We start from the raw sequence: 22041 nt of genomic DNA, 5'->3' as shown, positions 1-22041 counted from the left end.
CTAATCCTGTCTGCCTTTGAAATGGACTGTTGCTTTCCTGACCACCTTGTGACTCACCAGATTAGAGAGCATGCCTTCTTTAAAGTCCCTTCCATCAAGATTCTATGAATGTTGCTCATGCTGCGTAAGGAACTGACCACAAAATTCCTAAGCCGTTATTTGTATAAGATCCCTTGTTGGAATATTTGTATAAGATCCCTTGTTGGAATATTTTTGGAGTTTAAGGAGATGTATTTTCAAGCAGCAATTCAGACTGCTTTTTAGTTTCTAAAGGATTTTCTAGGAATCAAGGTTATCAAGACACTGCCTTAACAGTTGAAGCTTCAATTACATTTTGTTCTTTGACTTGATTTCAATGGCTTCCAAGAAGTATTTGCCAAGTGAGGCCGTGGTGGGAGGCAAAAGAGATGCATAATGTCAGCCCTAAAAATGCTTGCCTTCTGGTAGAGAAGATCAAATTAACATCTTTAAAACAGTGAGAAGCCAAAAAATGCAAATTGGGTGGTACTACTCAGCAGGACAGGGGAGGTTCAGAGGAAGGAGAGCAGAGTGGTCTGCAGGAATCAGGAAAGGCCTCAGGAAAGAGACAGTGTGTCAGACTGAGATTTAGGGGAGAATAGGATTAGGGTTGACAGAGGAGGAAGTGGGGGACACTGTAGCCAAGAGAAATGCCATAAGCTGTAGCACAGACGTCTTTCCGAGGAGGACCCGCTACTCTCTTGTGCGGAGGATTAACATCTTCAGGCTCCAGCCCTTTCCTCCCCTCCTCCAAATGCATGATTGCCTTGGGGTTTTGAAAGCTCCCCAAGACAAAAACTCACACGCATCAGGTGAGAAAGCAGGTGGAAGTCTATTCCTGGAATAAGAGGTGAGTCGTCTCTTGGTTTCTCCACTAGATTTTGAAAATTATAAATGAGCAAATGTCAGATTCAAATAGATCCCTCAAGAAGGATAATTTTAGTAGACTGCTTGGGCCTGGAAGCCTGTCTGGGCACGTACGAGCACACAGATATCAGTTACCTTTGGTTACTGAGGAGGAGCAGGTGTCTAAACAAGGTTGCTGCTAGCCAAACTGATTGAAAATGACACTGTGCTCCTCCGCAGCCCCGGGGATTAGTGAGTACACAGCAGGGCCAAGATCACCTTCTTTTACAGATGGCTTTTGAGGACACCTGTACTTAATTAACTGTCACAGTCAATGGCTACATCTGAAGCTGCCATTTCATCCTGAAAGGATCACAAAGTTATAACAGCATAACACTGTGCAGCTGAGAACCTGGAAAGAGTGACTCTAAGCTGTTGGCCCCAGGGTCAGTGACTTCTGGAAAGTTCCTGCATCTCTCTGAGCTCCCAGTTAACTCTAAGTAATTTAGGTAAAGATGCAACTTATTATCATTCTTTCTTATTTCTTTGTTATTACTTTTTCTATTTGCCAGCACACGTTTACCAAGCACTTACTCTGTGCAAGGCTCTCTGCCAAAAGTTTGAATGAAGAGGGGAAACACAGAGATGAATGAGGCAATTTATGTCCTCAAACAGTGTGAAATCTCCTTTGGTAGCTCAGTGGGGTAGAGTAAGGCTGAAGTCATAAGAGGGGTACAGAATATGCCAAGGGGAGGCAGAGCAGGGAGTGATTAATTTAGAGGGAAAAGTTCTGCGATGACTCCTCAGAGGTATTTTTTGACTTGTGTTTTGCAGAATAGACAATACATACCCTAATTGGGGAAAAAAAAAAAAAACAACATAGCATGACAACAGGATTATAAACAAAGGCACAAAATATGAAAATGCATAATGTATTTGGGAAATGACCAGGAACCCGGTGTGGATGGAGGTGATATAATGAAAAATATGTTTTGTTTTTTGTGATTTTTATTTTTGTTTTATTTTATTTATTTTATGTATTTATTTACTGAGAATGAGAGAGAGAGAGAGCATGGAGAGGTGTTGGGCAGAGAGAGAGGGAAAGAGATAGAATCTCTTTCTATCGAAAGAGAGGGGTTTGATCTCATGACCTGAGACAAAATCAAGAGTCAGGCTCTCAACTGACTGAGCCACCCAGACACCTGAAAAATATGTTTTGAAAAGTAGGTTAAAGCCAGGTGATGAAGAAGTTGAGTGCCAAGCTAAGAAGATAAAAAATTTTTTTTTCTATACACAAATAACACAGAGTTACTGAAAGTTTTGAGCAGTAGGATATAGCATGACCATATATAAGTATTAGTAGGTGAAGGGTGGCAAAATATGCCCCTCCAAAATATGCTATTTTGGCATAAGGATTATTTTGAGTGGAAGGCAATTGAGAAGAAGCAGATAGAATAGCTCCCTACCTCCCCGTTTGCCTAAAAGCAGGAAATAAATTTATGAAGGTGTCCCCTTCCTTCTCTCTCAGAAAGAACAGAAGTTAATCACTGGAGACAGCTCTAGCGTTCACCTGCTGGGAAAAATCTACACAAGAGGAATTTACACAACAAAACTGGCTGAAACTAGCACTTAGGTACCATTACTTACCCCATATATTTCCCTTCCCACAATTTGCCACTCCTAGAGACTCAAAGTCCTTTTCCTCTGTCTTGTCACTGCTCTAAAAAGTTGTTCTTTGTTAAGCTTCATAAGCCTAAGTTCTAAGCACCCTTTTGAGTTACTCGCTGTTGGATGCTCCCATGTGTGTGCACAATGCATTTATTATTAAAATTCTGTTTGTTTTTCTCTTATTGATCTGTGTTTGTCAATCCAATTTATAGGGCCTCAGGCAATGAAGCTAAGATGGGTAGAAAGAAAATAATTTTCCCTTCCTTATCTCTGCTACCAGGAACATGATGGATGGATTCAAGATAAAGAAAAGGCCAGTAAGGACCAGCAATCGCCATATTTCTAGAAGAAGATGACGGAGGCCTGACCTGGCCCAGAGACAGTGAGAATGGCCACAAGGGACAGATTCAATATGCAGACCGAGGTACAGGGAAGAATAGAGGTTGGCTCCAAATTTAGCTTCAGTTGGGGCTCACATGTCATCTTCTACCACACGCTATGAATGGCCATCTCTAGTATAGGACTTTGACCTATTTCTAATCACAAAAAAAACTTAAACTTACAGACCTTCTATATCTTCCCAGACCACAATTAGCTATGAGTGGACTAAGAATGGCAGAGGATCTGACTTCAAATCAGTAAATAGGACAGTAGAGATACTTTCAGATGAAAAAGAGGAAACAACAACAACCAGTTTGTGAAGAAAGAGATGATGTTCAGCTCCCTCATGGTCATGAGTATAGAGATGGCACCATGGTAATTAAGAATGTTTACTTGATGTTTTCTTATAGCATTTGACAGAGGTGATTACTGCTGTTTCAGGTATTTGTGAAAGTCTAGGGTAATCTTTTGTTTGTGATTCTTCATTTGTTTCTTTGGAAATTAACTATTGGGGAAACGTAAATTTCAGTTCTAGTGAATCTTCCATATTGAAGACAAGATAGAGAATACTCTTAAAGACTGAATCTCTTCTAGAAAACTTCATAGATGTTAAGATAAACATTATAGGAAATCTTGTAACAGAAGTATGAAGGTCACAACCTTGTCTCTTAAGGGGGAGACCGGGCCTTTGACCTAGTCAGGTCCTTTGGCACAGGTTGAAGATCATTTATTTTACTTTCATTTATTAAGGCCCTAATTTACATAAGCAATTGCTTTTGGCCTATTATGACAGCTTATGCCTTCCTGAATCCAACCCCAGAACATCCTCTTTCCCAAAGATTCTGAGGAGGGGGCATTTCATTTGTGATCTTGGATGCTCCAAAGAGGCAGCACTCCAAGAGCCCACCTCTGCCCAGGGCAACCTGCATGCCTTGCCTCAGGAACAGAAGGGACAGCCAGCACTTCATCCAAAAATCTTATTCAGGAGTAACTGGAAGTGAAACAGTTTGATGGAAAATGTGTTGCAGAGTTTCCAACTCCTCTGAAAATAAACCTAATGCCCTCATGTACCTCCAGAGTAATTATTAAAGCCTTTATTGGTTGGAACGTTAAAAAAGATTCAGATCATTGGAATTAATACATTTAAGTGATCATGATCTCTTGAACATCTTGATCATCTAGAACAATTTAGGTTATAATACTTGCTTTTACAGCCTCTAAAACCCTTGTGAAACATAATTTTTTAAAAGATTTTATTCATTTATTTATTTTAGAGAGAGAGGGCACAAGTGGGAGGGGTAGAGAGAGGAGAGAAAGTGCCAAGCAGATTCTGCCCTGAGCGTGAAGCCTGACACAGGCTTCAACACTGGGCTCAATCTCAGGAGCCTGAGATCATGACCTGAGCAAAACCAAGAGTTGGACACTTAACTGACTGAGCACCCAGGTGCCCCTGAAACATAACTTTGAAAAATATATTCTTGAATGACAAAAACAAAAATATAAAGTAAATTTGGTACCGCAGTTCTGGGAATTTTGATGTGTTCTTTTGTAGTTATTCTTTAGCAGTTTGTTGATCCAATTAACATTTTATGATACTTGTTACCTACCAAAAAGTATTCACAGCCTAGGATTCTTGAGCAATTGTGAGTGTGTGCCTACACACACACACGTGTGTGTATATACATGTGTGTGTTTGAGGTTTGCCTCTACTTACAGATGAAAACTTGTGTAAATTTGCCATGTGGGAGACAATTCTGTTTTGTTTTGTTTTTTTTAAAGATTTTATTTATTTATTTGACAGATAGAGGTCACAAGTAGGCAGAGAGGCAGGCAGAGAGAGAGAGGGAAGCAGGCTCCCTGCTGAGCAGAGAGGCCGACCTGGGGCCTGATCCCAGTACCCCAGGATCATGACCCAAGCTGAAGGCAGAGGCTTTAATCCACTGAACCACCCAGGTGCCCCGACAATTCTGCTTTTCGGCAAAAAAATAGAACCTGAGTCCTGTGCTATATCATCACCTGACAGTTTGTAGGAGAAGGAAACATCATCTGGAAGGGAAAATATATGCAGGAAATTCACTCTTTGATTTGAAGGCGATTTCCACAAAGCTGGTATGTGTATGTGTGTGTGTCTGTTTCTCTCACAACAGAAATGAACACATTTATAACAAAGAAGATGTTTTAACAAGACTGAGTTTTACCCCTGTGTTTGGTCCTAAAACCAAGTATTTCCAAGATAAAAACTTCCCAAGCTAGGGGAAACAAACAGTCGCCTTCTTTGTAAAAATGCCTTCTTGCCACCAACAAGAATATGTTTGGGAATTATAGCAGGCTGTGATGCAAATTCTCGTGATGCAGGCTCAGTATGGGACTAGGAATAGAAAGCCCAGACTCTTTCTCAGAGCCTTGGACTCCATCTCAAGTTAAGTCCGCTCTGCCGCAGGCCTCCTTCTGGCTTGTTCCCAACTTCTCATATTCAACCTTGTCTACATCTGGCAGCTCCCCCAAGTCCCACGCTTAGTGGAAAAATACCATCTGCACATGTTATTTCCCCTCCTCCGTGGCTGGAAGACACTGATGACATGTAGGACTCGAGACCTACAGAGTCGATTCCAGGAATGAATGATTTTTCATAGCAGGTGTCCACAAATCACTCCATTCTATAGATGGTCAGGCTGAATCTCTAGGATTGAATGACTTGCCCTCTGAAAATCCCTACAGAGCAAAGACAAAGCCAAGTTCATAAGGTGGGGAGGGCCTCCAACGAAGTGGGTGACCCTACATGCAAACTCGGGAAATGAAAATGTGGCCTTGGGCTCTAGTGCAGGGGAGAACTCTTAGGAGGGCTAAGTATAGTCGCTCCAGCTGGAAGACAGCCGGTGCTCAGAGGGCCAGCTCCAGGGGCCGACACAAGACCACTCTAGGAGCCTTAATGGCACAGGTGGATGGCATAGTTCTTTTAAATCTCCCCTAAAAGAAAATCTTTCATCAGTCTAACTCCGAGCGTTGACTGTATTACCATTTTTTAAATTAAGGATAAAAAGAGGTAGTGGTGAGGAGGAGAAAGAAGAGGTGTTCATTCTTGAGAAATCAGAGCTACCATCCATGAGTTGTTAGGGAATGATTTTTAAAGTTGATTTTCTTGCTTCTTTAAAAAAAAAAATTATTTTCACAGACACCTACTTAACTTCTCCTTTACAGTATTCTTTTTGTTTTGTGAAAGCCTAAGAAGTGTACCTGTCAAAGTGTGACTCCTCGCTGTCCAGGTGCAGGAATAAGGCTCCTGCTCTATCTGCCTCACCTTCAGAGTTGTCAAATGCCACCCTGAGGTGCTAACCCCACGGTGGGTGAGATGAACCCAACATAGGGACCAGAGAGGTCTCTTCACCCTCCGGGGAGCCCCAGCCTCCCTGCGTGCAGGGGGCGGTGGCAGAACAGAGTGGGTATGGGCAAGGGTTTTGGGGTCAGATAGACCGAGGAGTCGAACCAAGGTTTCACTTCTTACTGCCATGCCCATGTGCAAACCTCAGGTTAATCGTTTCTACCTCAGCAATAATAATACCAGACCCTGAAACAGAGGCTGTGAGAAAAGATGACGGGACGGCATAGAGTAATCCACAAAGGACCCTGCCGGGGATATCATCGTCAGTACACTTTTTAGGGGGTCCTGCTCAGCATGGAAATATTACTCCTGAACAATTTAGGGAATCATTGTTGCTTTTACTCCATCTAAAACACTTCTGTAGGGGTACCTGGCCGACTCAATCGGTAGAGCCTGTGACTGGATCTCAGGGTTGTAAGTTCGAGTTCCACATCGGGTGCAGAGATAATGCAAAAATAAAATGTTTTAAAAAGAAATAAATAAAACACTTTAGTAAAACACGATTTGATGTTAGATATAGAGTACTGGGGACTGGGTTAGTTAGCAAATGACAGTGGTTCCAAGGGATAACTCATGGAGAATAGCTTATTGTATCACTGCCAGAAATAGAGAGAGAAAACTATTCTTAAATGGCATTTCAAATGTCTCCTTTTTTTCCCCCTTCTCTCTCAATTTAAAGTCATATGAATTTGTTTCCTGCTGGAAGTTAAGGTGGCATTCCGCTATGGGAGGCCAGCTATGCCAAAACGGCTGCTTGTTTACCTGTTTGCCGTTAGTTAGGGGTCTTCCATATTTTCCTATGCGTTTTCCCCTTCCTCAAAAGCAGGGGCCACCTGGGCACCTCTCTCATTGTTTGTTTCCTAGCCAGGTAACTAGCTTGTGCTCAGTGAACTCTTCTTCTTTGATGAACCATTGGATGCATGTGGAACCATTTACCGCTGAGGGGATTTCTCCAAAGTCACAATCTGCAAGCTGAGTTCCCCAGCTCATCAAAGCCACTCTCTCCGTCCAAATTTCTGTGTTTAACTATAATCCTCAATAAACAAGCAGGTGTTTATGTTGCTTTGGATTTGTTTTTTGTTTTTTGTTTCTTAGGGTTTTTTTTTTTTTCTTTTTGGTTTTTTGGTTTTTGTTTGTTTGTTGCCACTTGTTAGCTCCTTTTCTGTTTTTGTTTGGATCCAAGTCTACTCCTTTGTGTTATCTTCCTGCAAACATTTTTTTTGTTCTTCCAAAAAAAGGTTTTTCCCTAAAACTTTTAGCTTCCCTGAGGCTGGGCGGGTAGACTTATGTGGCTTGGATTTTGTTTATGTGCTTTGAAAATTCTAATTATAACTCTTTGGGGAGTTGCTGTGCAAAGTGCTGTATACAAGAAGAGCTGGACGGTGGACTGACAGGCTGGCAGGGATTAAACATGCGTGTCCCTCTGGGGCTGGGTGCAGCTGCCACCACTAACGCCACAACACGGAACCGTGGGACAAAGGTTTGCTGTGACATGTTGTTGTATTGTACTGGGCTCTTAGAAGGGGGCCTGGTTAAAGGACAGGAATGTAGCACTCTGAAGCAGGGTGAAGTAGACGGCCTCCCTATGCTAATTTAGGGGCACCAAGGGGTTGCCCCCCAAATGGGGCAAGTCTTTCATTCTCTAGCTGAAAGGTCAACTGTGGAATCTAAAAATCCCTGCCCAAGCCATAGTGCACCACTTCTTGAGAAAGAGTCACTGGCTGGTCTTCAAGCAGCGGTGAGGAGACAACATGGGGTCAATCCCCTTAGAAGGAGAGGCTTTGGAGTAAGGAACTTATTCATACATTTTATTCCCGGGCTAGTGCAATGAGGATAAAGTAAATTTTCCAGTTGAGGGTAACCCTGAGGAGTCTCAAGATGGCTACTTTATCCTCCTCCCACTGCGTCGCTCAACCGTCCAGCTTACAGTCCACCATGAACATTCAACCTCGTGGGCTAAGTATTGGTTGTCTTTTTCCAAACCCTGAGTGTCTATTTTTTGTCATTATTTGCAAATGCCCAGGCCCAGGGAAAGGTCAATGGAAACATCAGGTTGCTTACACCTTTGCTTCTCAAAGTGCGGCCTATGGGCAGCAACATCACCATTAACATCTTACTTGCTGTGCATGAAGTCTCCAGCCCCCAGCCCAGACCTACCAACTCAGAATCTGTTTTTTAATAAGGTCCCCAGGTGATGTATGTGCACATTAAAGTTTAAGAAGCACTGGCTCAGATCTCCATGTAGATTTATTCAATTTTGGTTTGCACATTAGAAAGACAATGGATCATTTCTGGATGTTGAAAGAGGATATGAGGACACAAGAAAAGGCACCCCCTTCTATGCCTTGAGAGATTCACTTGCGTGTCTCGAGGGCCCATCAGGATGATGCCTCAGCCCGGGCACTTTACCAGTTTGTCCCTGTGCTGCCTGGACCTATCCCCGCCACCTGCCAGTGACCAGGTCCCTGTCATCCCCCTTCTGGACTCCGTCTTGAGGTTCCCAGCTGGGGAATGGAGTGGCGCTGCTTCCCCTCTGCTCTAGCTCTTGCTCTCTTCTTGGGCAGCCTCTGTTTCCAGTCTCTGAAGTGGCAATGCTGCCACAGACATAGTCTCCAACCACCGACAGAAAAGGGGGTGTATTCCAGACCTCCGAGGCCCAGGGCAGCTGCAATCTGCTCTTCTGTTAGATGGAGCCCTTGGCTATTTGCTTCCTGGGCTCTAATATTCACCTCTCTTTCAAGCAAAAACATCTCTCTTCAACCTCTTTTCTGGAGGGGGGGCCAGGAAGTGACAGGGTTGGGAGAAGAAAGGGGCCCCATGCAAGATGGCGGGAAGTGGTGGCCAGAGGGCAAAGTTGGTCCCCAGAGGATGCTTCTTCCCATATGGGGAAGAAGAAATTCAGCAGACAGTCTGCTATTTCATGTGAAGTTTCTTTCTGAGCTGTGCTATACTAAGAGCCTCCCTCCATTTCTCAAGCAAGGCTTTAGAAAAGTCTGCTATCTCCATCTCCTTGGCAGGAGAGCTGAGGTTCGGGGACCACGTCTGGCCTGCGGTCAGGTGGTGTGGTGAGAGGAGATAGTTCCTCACCCTAGAAGGCACATCAGGGGCCTGAGTGACCTCGATTTCGGGGGAAGCAAGAGTTGAGTCCTATAACTATGAAGTTGAGACCTGTAACTAAGCCCCCCAGATTTGTAGAGATCTTGGGGGTAAAACCCTGTATTTGCCACAGAATATGGGGTGGGCGAGCCTGGACAAATTACTTTTTTAAATTAAAGAACGAGTGCCCCCAGAAGGGACTTGGATCACCTAGGAAAGAGTGATACTACTGAACAGTTATACTTCCTGCCAGGACACAAAGGTTCTGTAGGGGAAGAGAGATTAGGTTGAATGGAGATCAGGAAAAACCACTGTGGGCCTGCCTGCATCCAGCCTTGAGGACCACCATTGTCAAATCCTGCTTCAACACTTTCCCCTCAGCCCCTTCTCTGTCAGACACAAAGTATCTGTCTGAACCCGAAGTTCTAGAATCATTAGTGATATTGCATAATGCATAACCCCTAAGAAGATTCTGTCTGTGGAATGCACTTGGAGGATCTCCACAGGAACGACCACGTCCTGACACCTGCCTAGCCGAGTCTCAGCTGAGCTGTGGAGACATGGCGGCAAGAGAGCTTGGTTTAACTTAGCTGGCCCTTGCAAGAATGGAAAGATCCCTGCCTTTCCTGTTTCCGAAGATGGCCTCACTCTACCTACCCAGCGCACACTGCCTGCCAGCACACACCAGAGGCTTCAGAGGAATGACCGAGCTTTCTTTGGTGCGGGAGTGTTGACTGGTGCAAACAGGTATGGTTGGGTAGGTCATGAGATGCTTGGTTGTCTTTGTTCAGTCTCATAGCCCTCATTTCCCTAGAAGCCTGAAAAATCTATCCACACCACTCGTGGTCTGCGGGCTCTGCCTCCCGTCTCCAATGGTGCTCAATCTTTGGAGGCCATAAGCATCAACTGGGGTGACTGTCAAAGATGCAGATACCTGGGACCTGAGCCCAGTTGGGATGTGGAGGCAGGTGGTCCGTGGACCCACGGGGAGAAGTCCTCCTCCTGTGCTTGGCCTTGGGCCATTCAGCGTGCCAACTCCAAGCTCCCCACCTTTCAGAGTCATAAATTTCTGCTCCTCCCTGGACTGGGATGCTTAAACTCCCCTCAGGGCTAGGTTCATGCTTTTTGCTTCTGGCATATTCCTACTTTAAGAGCCACTTATTTGCCCTGCCTGGTCAGGTTCCTCTTTTTCAGTTTCTCTGACTCCTTCTCAATGTTTCCTCCTCAAATCCCTCACCTAGCTCCTTATAATTCTGCCCTTTCTGCTGCTTCCTCTCTCCACTTAACCTTCTGGAAATAATTCACCTTGGTAATAGTCCCTTTTATACAGACCTCAGAACTGACTGAAACATATTTACATTTAAAGGGAAACTTCTCTTTTCTCTCATTAACATATTTTAAATACCAAGACTCCATCTTTATTTGACTCCAGATCTATGGGCATGGAAGGAGCCCTGACAAACTTAACCTGCCTCAAAATTGTTGCTGTGGCCAAATCACCATCTAAGGGGGGGGGGGGCGCCCTCCACCTGCTTTCGCCTTGGGAGCACCCAAAGAGATCTCACTGTTCCCAGTCACCATTACAATGAAAGGTCCCTTTCATTGTAAATTTAGCAGTTTAATAGGGCCTACGTTCCTTATTTTAAATGAAAAAGAAAATACTTTGAAGATTTATATTTACTAAGCGAGTGGAAAAAGTGCTTAAAATACATCATAATCACAGGAACAAAGAAATCATTTTTTAGGTATTAAATTGAAGTTTTAGATTCAAATCACTTTTTATTCATTCAGATTCTTTTGGTAAGGTCTCAAAGCTTTAAAGGAAAGGACAGCTTGCTGAATTAAGGATTGAACTGTTTAAAACTTAATGAGGCAGGTCATGAATGACATCTAAATCATTTAATAGTTTGGTTTTTAATGTATCTTCTATAAATGTGGTGTTGAGTAATACTCCGCTTTTTTTACTCAAGAGCTAAGCTGATAGGAGGAAAAAACCCAATGGAGCTAATCTCCACTCCAGAGAAAACAGTCATAGCTTCCAGAGCAGTGCGGTATGACCGCCACCTAGTGGCAGCATATCCTCACCACAGAAGCCCTGCCTCGTGGAAGCAGAGGAGGGCTACCACAGGTGCCCAGACTGCAAGGCTAATTTACAAAGGAAAACCACCACGTGACTACAGTCGAGTGGTATTTGCCATCATCTCAACACTTAGAGCTTCTAGGGATACTTTAAGAAATATGTATGTATTGATACAGTTTCAAAAGAAGTTTTCTAGGGACATGTAAATCAGGGTCTCCACTCCCAGAAATTTATCTTTATTTCACTGAGGCTCCAAATAGACTATATATATATATATATATGGTTCAGATTTCCTCTCGGTTTCATTCTAGCCCAGGAAACACTTAGTGATTTAAGAAAAAAAAAAAAAAAAGCAACAACAATAAGGTTTGCTGATGTTTGTAGCATTGGAATCAGTTAAGGAAAGAATGTGGACTAAGTCAGCTTCACTTGGACCTGCTGTGGGACCTTAGGTGAGTATTTTATTACTTGTCAACCCATTTGCCCCACTTGTTAAGCAGAGGAGCTGAAATAGATTCTAAGATGCTCTCCATGAAAAGTTCCAAGACTTCTTTTTCTTAATTTCCACCCTACGGTGGACCAAAACATTTGGAAACTTCAGCTAGGCTGCTCTGAGGGCGCTGCACCGGCTCCCACCCTCCCAACCCCCGCACACACATTACTGTGGGTGATTTCAAAGCTGACCCATTTTCATAACCTGATTCTATCCCTTCTGGGAAATGAAGCATCACAGAAATATCTCAACTGGCCAGTTGGTCAAATCATCTTTGCTCCTGGTCATTTCTATCTATGGGCTTCTCAAATGAAGTTGGCTAAGAAGACAAAAGGCTTTGAGTAAAGCCCACAAGATTCAAAAGTGTGTAACCTGACATAGTTTCATTTTGTTGAGTGAGCAGCTACTTTTGCAAACTTAAAAACAAATGCTGGTGTGTTCAAGGTTTCATTTCAGTCCCTGCTTTCAGAATTCAGAAATCAGTGCCAAGACGATTAGGCATGACCTTTCCATACAGATGGTGCCTCCCTTCGCCAGTGCAAACAGCACCTGTCACACCAGCCCTGAAATGCAGATGTTTGCATATTTGTAAGACTAGTGTCTAAAAATGGTAAAAGGAGCACCAGAGTCAAGGCTTTGCAGAAGGGAGCCTCATATCACATAATCTGTTCAAATGACTTGATAAGAAAGCCTCGCTACAGTTCTAGGAAATTAGATGACATAAAATGAAGCCCTCCCCTTAAACCACAGGCACGTGTGCTCTCTTAAAATTATTGGATTCACGTACAAACCCTGCTGCGTCTTGAAGGCATGCTGATTCACTGTGAGAAGAGGTGTTTGGGAAATGTACTTAATCGCCAGGCTTCAATACAAAGAAGAATGCATTCTCAGCATGCACTGGGTAACTTCCGCAGTCCTGCATCATTGTTTCCCCAGTAATATCTCACAGTTAAAAGGGATCTTAAAAGTTACTTCCTCCAAATATAAGAATTCTTCACTAGTAGCTACAAGGCAGGGGTAAGGAAGGTTTGGTAGTGATCCAACCCCGAGAGTGGCCAAGAAGATTGAGAAACAAGAAGAAATCCATCTGTTTTTCTCAGCAGTGACCCTCGAATCCAAACAATGTCAATGCTAAGATGCTGATCCAGGCAGGGGCAGACCACCTTCACTCCCCCACCCTGCCCGCCCCGCTGACTCCCAGGCTTTCTACACTCTCTGGCCTCTGACTTAATATTACCTAAGACTGTACTCCTTTCTTTTTTTTCCAAAAGATTTTCTACTTTATATCTCCTAATTCTCAAAGTAATATTTTATAACTTAGAAGATATAAAAACAACATAAACAAGCATTTAAAAATGTGTCCATAATTCCCCTATCCAGAGATGCTTCCAGCCAATGAAAGGCCTATTTCCTCCATGTCCTCCTTCCTATCAATTTTTCTTTATGTGATTGAGGTCATTTGTATATCTATAGTAAAGACCCTTAAAAAAAAAAAAAGCACATTTTTCAAGGCTGCCTAATAATCCACTCTATTGGGCTGTGCTAAACCTCCTAGAACAGAGGCCCAGAGATCCCCTTCATGTACTGGATAGTGGAAGGGTCTCAGGTATCTGGGAACAGGGTTGGCCAAGATGTCTGGGGACATTCGGGGGTGCAGGGCAGTGGCTATTTAGAAACTTGGATGGAAGTATTTCAGTCTTTTAACAACCAACATTGAGTGTTTGACAAACAGGAAGGGAGTGTAAGGGAACTGGAAGGACTGGCCAGGGACAGAGGGGAAGCATTTTATTATGGTAGCTAAGGAAACTTCTTTTGAGAAGGTGACCTTTGAACAAAACACCTGAGTGAAGTGAAAGAGGAAACCACATGAGATCTAGAGGGAGAGAAAACCAGGAAAAAGGAAAAGCAATTATAAACCCCTGAGGCAAAAATGAACCAAATTCAAGAAAGAGCAAGGAGGATGGCAAAGCTAGGTTGAAGAGCACGAGGAGAATGCCAAACGTGTATGTCGAGGAGATACCCTATCCCTGTTTCAATAACACAGCAGCTGAAAATACTGGTAGGAATAGAGATGAAGTCCACAGCACCCATGAACTTGATCCTTGCCCTTGGGACTTGGCTCGACCGTGGATTACAGTGGATGTGGGCACATGTATGGCCCTCGAGAAGTTCTGAAAGAATGGAGCTTTCCTGGTAGACGTACCATAGTGTGATTCCGAGGGAGCTTCAGTGCAAGACAAGGATTTCCCACCGCTGCAGGGAACCCTTGATTCTCCACCTTCTCTGATGCGTTTTGTGAAGTGTCCTGCTATATTACTTCTGTACAACTTTCAAACACTGGTAGATTATATGAGGGAATGAAACCACACCACTTCTTTTGCTTAGCAAAAGAAACCAATATTTCACATTAGATAAAGAAGGCTGAGAACGGAGTTCAAGATTGACTATTGAAAATGAAAAGTAGGAAAGCAATAGAGAAAAGGGGAAATAAGAAAGAGGCAAGAGGAAGGGTTGGGAAGACCCGAGTAAATTTTACACCCTGAAGTTAGTGAGTTATAGCCATATCCAGACAGCCTATGCAACAAAGAACTTAGGACTGTTATAGACAAGGGAAGAAAATAAAACAGGGTCTCAGTTAATTCAAGACAACCCAATTACTTTAGCCCTTGATACTGGATTAAACGATCACATAATTGTGGCAGAGAACACACAGGTGGTGGTTTCAAGCAAAACTAAATTGGCATATTTTTAAAAGCAATATGGCAGCTCTGAGCCTGCTACAGAATTAAGGGAGAGCTGGCAGCTCTTCCGTTGGAGAGCTGGCCTGCAGCTGAAAAACGTGGTCAGTTCTTTCTTTCTCTGCTGTTTCTGTGCTCTAATTTAATATGAAATGGTGATTTTTTTTCTTTTCTTTTTCATGAGTTGGAAGAGCAGACAGTAGGAAACAGAGTAAGACTCCCTCAATCCCAAGCTATGGTTACCCCAGTCCATGGTTTCCCTTACAAAATGTATCCTTTATTTCTCACCAACATAAATGGTGAAGGGGAGATCATGTTTATTTAATAACACACTTAACTAAGGAAGCTGAAACACTGTTCCTTCTGTGAGGAGAATGAGTAGAATTGCCATTGCTAGGTAACCAGGTAAAAGCAGACGTCATGATATTTAAGCTTTCTGTAGAGAGAAAAAAAAAAAACAAAACAGAATAAGATCAAAAAGGATCTTTAACTATATAGTCATTTTTTTAAAGTTCTCCTTAGAGGAGTCTCAAGTGTTAGAAGCCTATTCTTCTAATAAAGAAATTCAAATCTAGACACAATACTTCTTCCAAATTCTCTTGATAAGACAATTAATGGTTTGGATATGATAGTCATTCAAATAAAGGCCCAAGATTTCTTGAACAAAGAAAAATTTTCCAACAAAGCATAAGATATACCAGAATTGTTAAAACTGCTTGAATGTTTGTATCCATTTCTATGTTCAAAACCCATATGAAAGAATTCAGTGCTAGGATGGTACCACCAAAAAGAATATTGAAATAAGGGGCACCTGGGTGGCTGAGTCCTCAAGCATCTGCCTTTGGCTCAGGTCATGATCCCAGCATCCTGGGATAGAGCCCCGCATTGGGCTTCTGCTCAACTAGGGAGTCTGCTTCCCCCTCTCCCACTTACCCTGCTTGTGCTCTCTCTCTCTCTGTCAAATAAATAAATAAAATCTTTAAAAAAAGAATATTGAAATAAGTCAAAAGTAAGTTATGTGGTATTAAATATATATATATATATACATATATATATCATATTTGGAAGCAAAAGTTGCAGTTTCTTTAATAACATGTATGTATATGTGTGTGTGTGTGCATACACACATATGTATATCCAAAAATATATTTATATCCAAACAATCTAATGTAAAATATATTACCAAATATTTTTATGTATACCCATCATTTTGTTGAAACCATCTTTTAACACTGCGGCAACTGGTACCACTCCAATACTGAACGTGTAGTTAGTGGAGCGGGAGGTAGTAGGGAAGGGAGGGAGCCTAGGGAAAATGGAATAAGTGACAGAACGAATAACCTCAAAGGAGAGGGTCACAGACAGGAAAGCAAAATGAGAAAAGGAGAGGGCAGGAAGACTGAAAATGGGAAGAGGGTGATCTTAGCCAGTTTTGCTTCTTTCCTGAAAAAAACAAGGAGGAGAGGTTAAGTAAAAGAAAAACCAGAATTTGCTAAAATGGGAACAAAATAGATATTGAAACACTGAACAAAACGCTCTAGAAAGAGAACAGGAAATCTCTGCCCAGCTGCTCCTATTTCTGCCGCGTATACCAGCCCCTCCCGGGCCGGGGCTGACATCTGTTTGCCAGTGGACCTTGTGCTCCTCTCCGTACAAGCTGTAGCAAAAAGAATTTTAAATGTTTCTGTACAATCGGTTACGTGTTATCAGGGCTAGAATTTCTCCCACGCAATCAGAGTAGCCCGGTCTCATAAGTCACTGACCAACAGAGGGGCTGGGAAGAACCTGAAGGAAGGTGAAATGGTACCAGGTACAGAACCCCTCCTTTAGGAACAGCTCCTCTGTCTCGGTGCTCTGTAAGACAGTCTCCTCAGACATTAACGGGCATGGGCGTCACCTTGGGGATCTTGTTTCAATGTGGGTGCTGGTTCCAATGGGCTGGGGCAGAAATTGTGCATTGTAACAAGCCCTCGGCCATGCCAGTGCTGTTGGTCTTCAGTTCCAGGGCAGGCTGGTGATCCCTGTGTGAGTGAGGGTGTGTGTGTGTGTGTGTGTGTGAGAGAGAGAGAGAGAGAGAGAGAGAGAAGGGAAAGAATCCAGAAGCACATTCTTTCCGGCAAGAAGAGATAGAGAGAAGGCGGGAAGCTGGGCAGGTTCCTTATTCATTCATTGCTGCCCTTTGCCCGACCCCCCAGCCTTCAGAGAGACAGCTGTTTTCTGTGAGCACTTGCAGGTGGGTGGGCTTTCTCGTCTAGCCACCCCCCAGGAAGCAGTGCCCATGGTGAGTCAGCCCAGGGAAGGACGTGGAGCTCAGAGACTCTGGGCACCGGGCTGGCTTCTCCAATCCTGTCCTCAGAGAAAACAGTGATTGTCTCTGAATCATGCCCATTTGAATGTTGCGAGTGTGTTGGAAAGCCTGGATAATGGAGGCAGACATACTGATACGGTGCTAAAAACCAGACTTCAGAATCGAGGCTAGTGGTTTGACTGATTTGTTCACCCACCGTAAATATGATCCTAAAACAGAACCTTCCTCAGAGACCCTTGCATTTGGGAGACAGAAGGAGGGGGTGCTTCTCCAAGGCTGAGAGAAACTGGTTGGCCTCGTGAAAAGAGTTGGAATGGATAGTCCCAAACCAGGCTGGTGTGACCTCATCCTTATTTTCTTTGACAGAAACTACGTGTTGTCCTCAGGGTAGCTACCTAAGTTTGCATACTTCCTGGCTGACAGAACACTCCTGCCCGTGCCTTGGGGCCAGGGTGGTGAGTGTCAGTGGGAGGAGTAACCAAGTTTCACTTCCTTGCTGGTTGGAGACTCAGCTGCAGTGGGCTCCTTTCTCAGAGGAGGAGAGAGTGAGGAGTGGTAGGACCCATCTCTCTCTCTCTCTCTCTGCCTCTTCCCGTAGCACCTGGCAGGGGCTCAGCAGACCTGAGGAGCTCGAATGGGCAGAGCAGAATCTCTAGAAGGGAAGATGAGCACCCAGGATCCTTCAGATCTGTGGAGCAGATCAGATGGAGAAGCTGAGCTGCTTCAGGACTTGGGGTAAGAAAGCAGGTCTTCTTTTCTTGGTACTGCTTGGGTGAGCCCTGACCCCCAACTCCCACCCAAAGGCTCACCTTGGTTGATTTTCTTTAGCACCTTGCCATATCGGTCTTCTCTGCTTTCCGCCGCACTCATCTGAGCCCGTTAAGCATCTTTCTGCTAGGGGCCAATCGCATTTCAAAAGCGTATAGTATTTTCGCAAGGTGTGAGGACATCCAAGTGGAGAGAATGGGAAGAAAATTCAATGTTGGGTGTTCTTTTTAGCCTAGGGTCAGAATGGAGAGGTGTGAGTTGATGTTGTTTGGTTTCCTTGATATGGATCTGGTTTATGAATAAAAGTGCTGTTCAAATGTTTGGGGCTCTGAGCTGTTGACAGTAAGAGGGCTGTCTTGCCAGGAAGATAAACAGCCCAGCCTACCGCTAGGGAAGGGACTTTTTCAAAAGAGAAAGAATGAGGAAGTGTCTGCCCTGTTCCATCTGGGTTTCTCTCTCCTGACACCGCATTTATGAGCTCTTGTATGTATACATCTGTATGCACAACTTTGAGCCTTTTAAATCAGGCTCAGGAAGAGGATAAAATTTATGCCTCAAGCAGGTTATAAGTTTAAGTAGGTGGAGTCATCGTAGTCCTGTCTTTAAGAAGGGACCAGATGAGACAACCCATTGGGGTATTTTATAAAAGAAGCAAGTATTACAGAAGAGAGGTGTAGGGGGTTTCTAGAGAAACTGGACCTTTACCCTAAAGCATCAGAAATATCCTAACGAGGCCGGCTTTGACACCTGTGCTTCACAAGGGACAAGACCAGAGCCTCTTTGTAAACAGCACTATCTCTGCAGCAACCCATGGGCATAGAAACTGTCATCTCCATCTTACAAAGGAAGAAAATGGCACCACAGGGGTTGAAAAACTTGCCTACGTCACACATCAACAAATGGCAAAGCTGGGATGGCAAGCTGCAAACACCTGTGTTCTTTACCAGAGAAAAACTGAAACAGGGATGAAATCTCTGCATTAAGATGGCAGAGATTGTATCTTTTTGTGTGTTATAATTGTCAAAGTTCTCAGTAAAGTCGTATCTTCAGATTTTAAAATGGAAGTCTCGGAATTCAACTCTACCTTCACAACATAAATCAGATATAACAGCTAGAATTTTCTATAAAGTCAACTCCCCTTATTGGGAATTTGGAGTTTAGGATACCACTGTTCTTCCAGGCTGAAACTCCAAAAAGAAAGGGGCAAAATGCCCCTGAGCAGCCAAATGGGTGTCACCGAGTCTGGGCACTAAAGCTGGACTTTGGGGCTCTCACTTATAGCCTTATTAAATTATTAAAGTATAAGTCTTTACATGCTTCATTATCAATATTCCCAGCCCATGATCAGCAGGAAGCTCCAAAGGAGAAGATAAACAAAGGAGGTATTCAATTCTTGTTCTTTAATTAAGCCATCCTGAGCCCACATTCTATGCTCGAGTGACGTTGTCACCTCCTTGGATGACAAGGATGAGCTAGATGATGTCTCCTCTCTCCACCATATGCCCATAACAGGAAGTGACTGTGGGTAAAACCCACAAGGAAAACAGAATTCTGCCTTCACTCCGTGGTCAGAGAATGGACGTTCAGTAGAACCCAGAAACATCCCAAAAAGGTACATTTATGTCCAAACTTCTGGATTTCAGAAGGCCTGAAAATTTACTGAATATTTGAGAATGGTTTCCATAACAACAGAGAAGCTACAATTAAATTGGAAAATTACTCTACAGTGGAGGTTCTCACCTTAGCTGTGTACTAGTATCACACAAGAAGTTTTTATTTAAAAAATTCTTGTCCAGGGGCAGCTGGGTGGCTCAGTCTGTTAAGCGTCTGCCTTTGGCTCAGGTCATGATCTCCGGGTCCTGGGACCAAGCTCCACATCGAGCCCCACATTGGGCTCCTTGCTCAGCAGGGAGTCTGTTTCTCCCTCTCTCTCTGCCTTTCTCCCCAGCTCGTGCTCTCCTTTGTTCTCTCTCTCTCTCTCAAGTGAATAAATAACAATTATAAAAAGAAATTCCTGTCCAGGCCACATGCCAGACAAATGACATTAGTATCACGGGAGTGAGTGTTTCCTTTTTACACTCCCCAAGTGATTCCAGAGAGAGACCAAGTTTGCGAGTCGCTGCATAGGGTATAAATCCATCGGAAGTGCTGAAAAAAAATGAGGCTTTATTTTTCATTTATTGGGTATGTCCCTGAATCCTAAAACCATTAATAAATGTTGACATTTTATTTGTTGGTTTGGAAGCTTGCTTAACAATTTTATTGAGGTGTACTTTGCAGATAAAACTCTTTCAAGTGTATAAATCCACAATTTTTAGCGACTTTAAAGAGTGGTTCAAACATCACAAAAAATCAATTTTAGAACACTTTCACCCCCCTAATGAGAACCTTCAGGAGCATGGTTTTTTAAATATAATTTAAAAAAATATAATAAGTATATTTTAAAATATAATAGGGTATCAATAAACCACTTGGACAAGCGGCGATTTCTAGAGTCTGCCTATTTCCCTGGTATAAATACTTCTACCGTGGGCAATTTCAAGCTGCCAACAGTTTAACAACCTAACTGTATAATTCCTGAAAATTTAATAATGGACTTGAGTGAGTACTTGCCCCTTCAGGACGTCACTGATAGACCTTTTGCAAGTGATAATATCTGAGAAAACTTGAAAAGGACCAGTTGCCCCTGGCAGAATTCTGAATATAAATGAAGCTTTTTCTTTGAAACTTTAAGTCACTGGTTAAGTATGATCTGTACCAAAACTTCAACCAAATTCAGTTTTTAAAAAGTGCCATAAAAACAAAATGATTTCATGTAATTGATAAATAATAGGTGGCTGGTTTTAAAGATTTAATTTTTAAATTATTTTAAATATATTACTTGAATTGTTAGGTAGATTCTTATGTCGTATTTTGGGTAGATATAAACAGATGATGTGTTGGTTAGAGTGATATCATACATCCTCATTCTTGGGTCCCTATTTTTATTCAGGCTCTGGAATATGTGATTTTTGAAAATTAAACCCTGAGCTTCAGCAAATTAATCTGTCACTTGCCTTTCTAGGACACACATGGCTTACTCAGAGCATCGATTTATTCTTTTCTAAAGTACCTAAATCAGGCAGCTCAGATGCATTTCTGAGTCTCATTTTTAAAGCACCAATCTAAAAACACTTATTTTCTGGGGCACCTGGGTGGCTCAGTTGGCTAAGTATCTTCCTGTGCCTCAAGCCATGATCCCAGGGGATCCAGCCCCGCCCTGGGCTCCCTGCCTCTCTCTCCCCATCTGCCCCTCTGCATACTGGTGCTCTGTGCTTGTGTGTGTGCTCTCTCTCTCAAATAAATAAAATCTTAAAAATTTTTTTTAAATAAAAACATTTATGTTCTTTAATCCTAAATATATTAATGTGTCCAAAGCAAAGGAGAAATAACCCCATCTGTGATTGTCGCTCAGCTTTACTTACACTTTGGCGGGATGGGATTTGGGGAGGAGGTGGTCTGTGGGGAGAACAGGAGGGGCAAAGGGTGCTGAGAATGGTCTGTGATAAGGAAGAGGTCGGCTGGGAACAGTAAGGCTGTTTGTTGCTTTCAAAATGGAGCAATGAGGAAATGAAACAAATAGTGAATGCTAGAGAGGTGACCTCAATAAATAACTAGCTCTAAAATTGCTAGTTAGTTAATAATTTAAAGTTTCAGACAGTCTTTGATTATTATAACAAAGTTTGCTACAAGACAATGTATTCAATCAATCAGTAAGTCAGTAAGCAAGTCTCTAATTTCTCTACCACTGTACATATAAGAGAAGGTTAGACTAGATCAGGGGTCAGCAAGCTTTTTTTTAAAAAAAAAAAACAAAAAAAACAAAACTGATAATAAATTTTCCAGGCTTTGCAGGCTTTGTGATTTCGGCCACAGGTACTCACATCTGCCACTGACATGCAAAAACAGCCATAGATAACACAGAGACAAATGACCGTGACAATGCTCAGACAAAACGTTATTTGTGGACACTGAAATTTGAATTTCATATTATCTTCATGAGTCACAAAATATTCTTCTATTTTTTTTTCCTCCCACCATTTAAAAATGTAAGATCATTCCTGTCTCTGAGTCTATACAAACTTGTACCCTGGCAGGAAATACAAAAACCTGTACACTGGTGGGATTTGGCCCTCAGGTGGTGGTTTGCTGACTCAGGGAACAGAATCATAACGAAAATGAGTCCTAGTTAGGAGCCACATTTTGCATACACCAGCTGTGGTCTTC

The 22041-nt window shown here is 42.9% G+C and overlaps 1 protein-coding gene and 1 long non-coding RNA gene across 2 annotated transcripts in view; one reads left to right on the top strand and one right to left on the bottom strand.

Annotated features, from left to right (window-relative positions):
* Window positions 1–14954: 14954 nt before the first annotated feature.
* On the bottom strand, window positions 14955–17275 carry LOC116869683. The gene is made up of 2 exons (XR_004383088.1): window positions 17204–17275; window positions 14955–15135 (listed from the first exon to the last, which is right to left on the bottom strand). It is a non-coding gene; the product is annotated as an uncharacterized LOC116869683 (long non-coding RNA).
* Window positions 17276–17550: 275 nt separating this feature from the next.
* Window positions 17551–22041, top strand: part of DAPP1 (dual adaptor of phosphotyrosine and 3-phosphoinositides 1) — a 47711-nt gene continuing 43220 nt past the window's right edge. The window contains exon 1 of the mRNA XM_032861022.1: window positions 17551–17742. Within this exon, the coding sequence (XP_032716913.1) occupies window positions 17642–17742 (101 nt within the window). The 5' untranslated portion in view covers window positions 17551–17641. The remainder of the gene's footprint in view (window positions 17743–22041) is intronic.

The sequence above is a fragment of the Lontra canadensis genome, unplaced genomic scaffold, assembly GCF_010015895.1.
Source record: "Lontra canadensis isolate GAN:19392208 unplaced genomic scaffold, GSC_riverotter_1.0 scaffold1, whole genome shotgun sequence".
NCBI lineage: Eukaryota > Metazoa > Chordata > Mammalia > Carnivora > Mustelidae > Lontra > Lontra canadensis.
The sequence above is the reverse complement of the archived record's forward strand: the minus strand, read 5'-3'. Positions and strand labels throughout refer to the sequence as shown.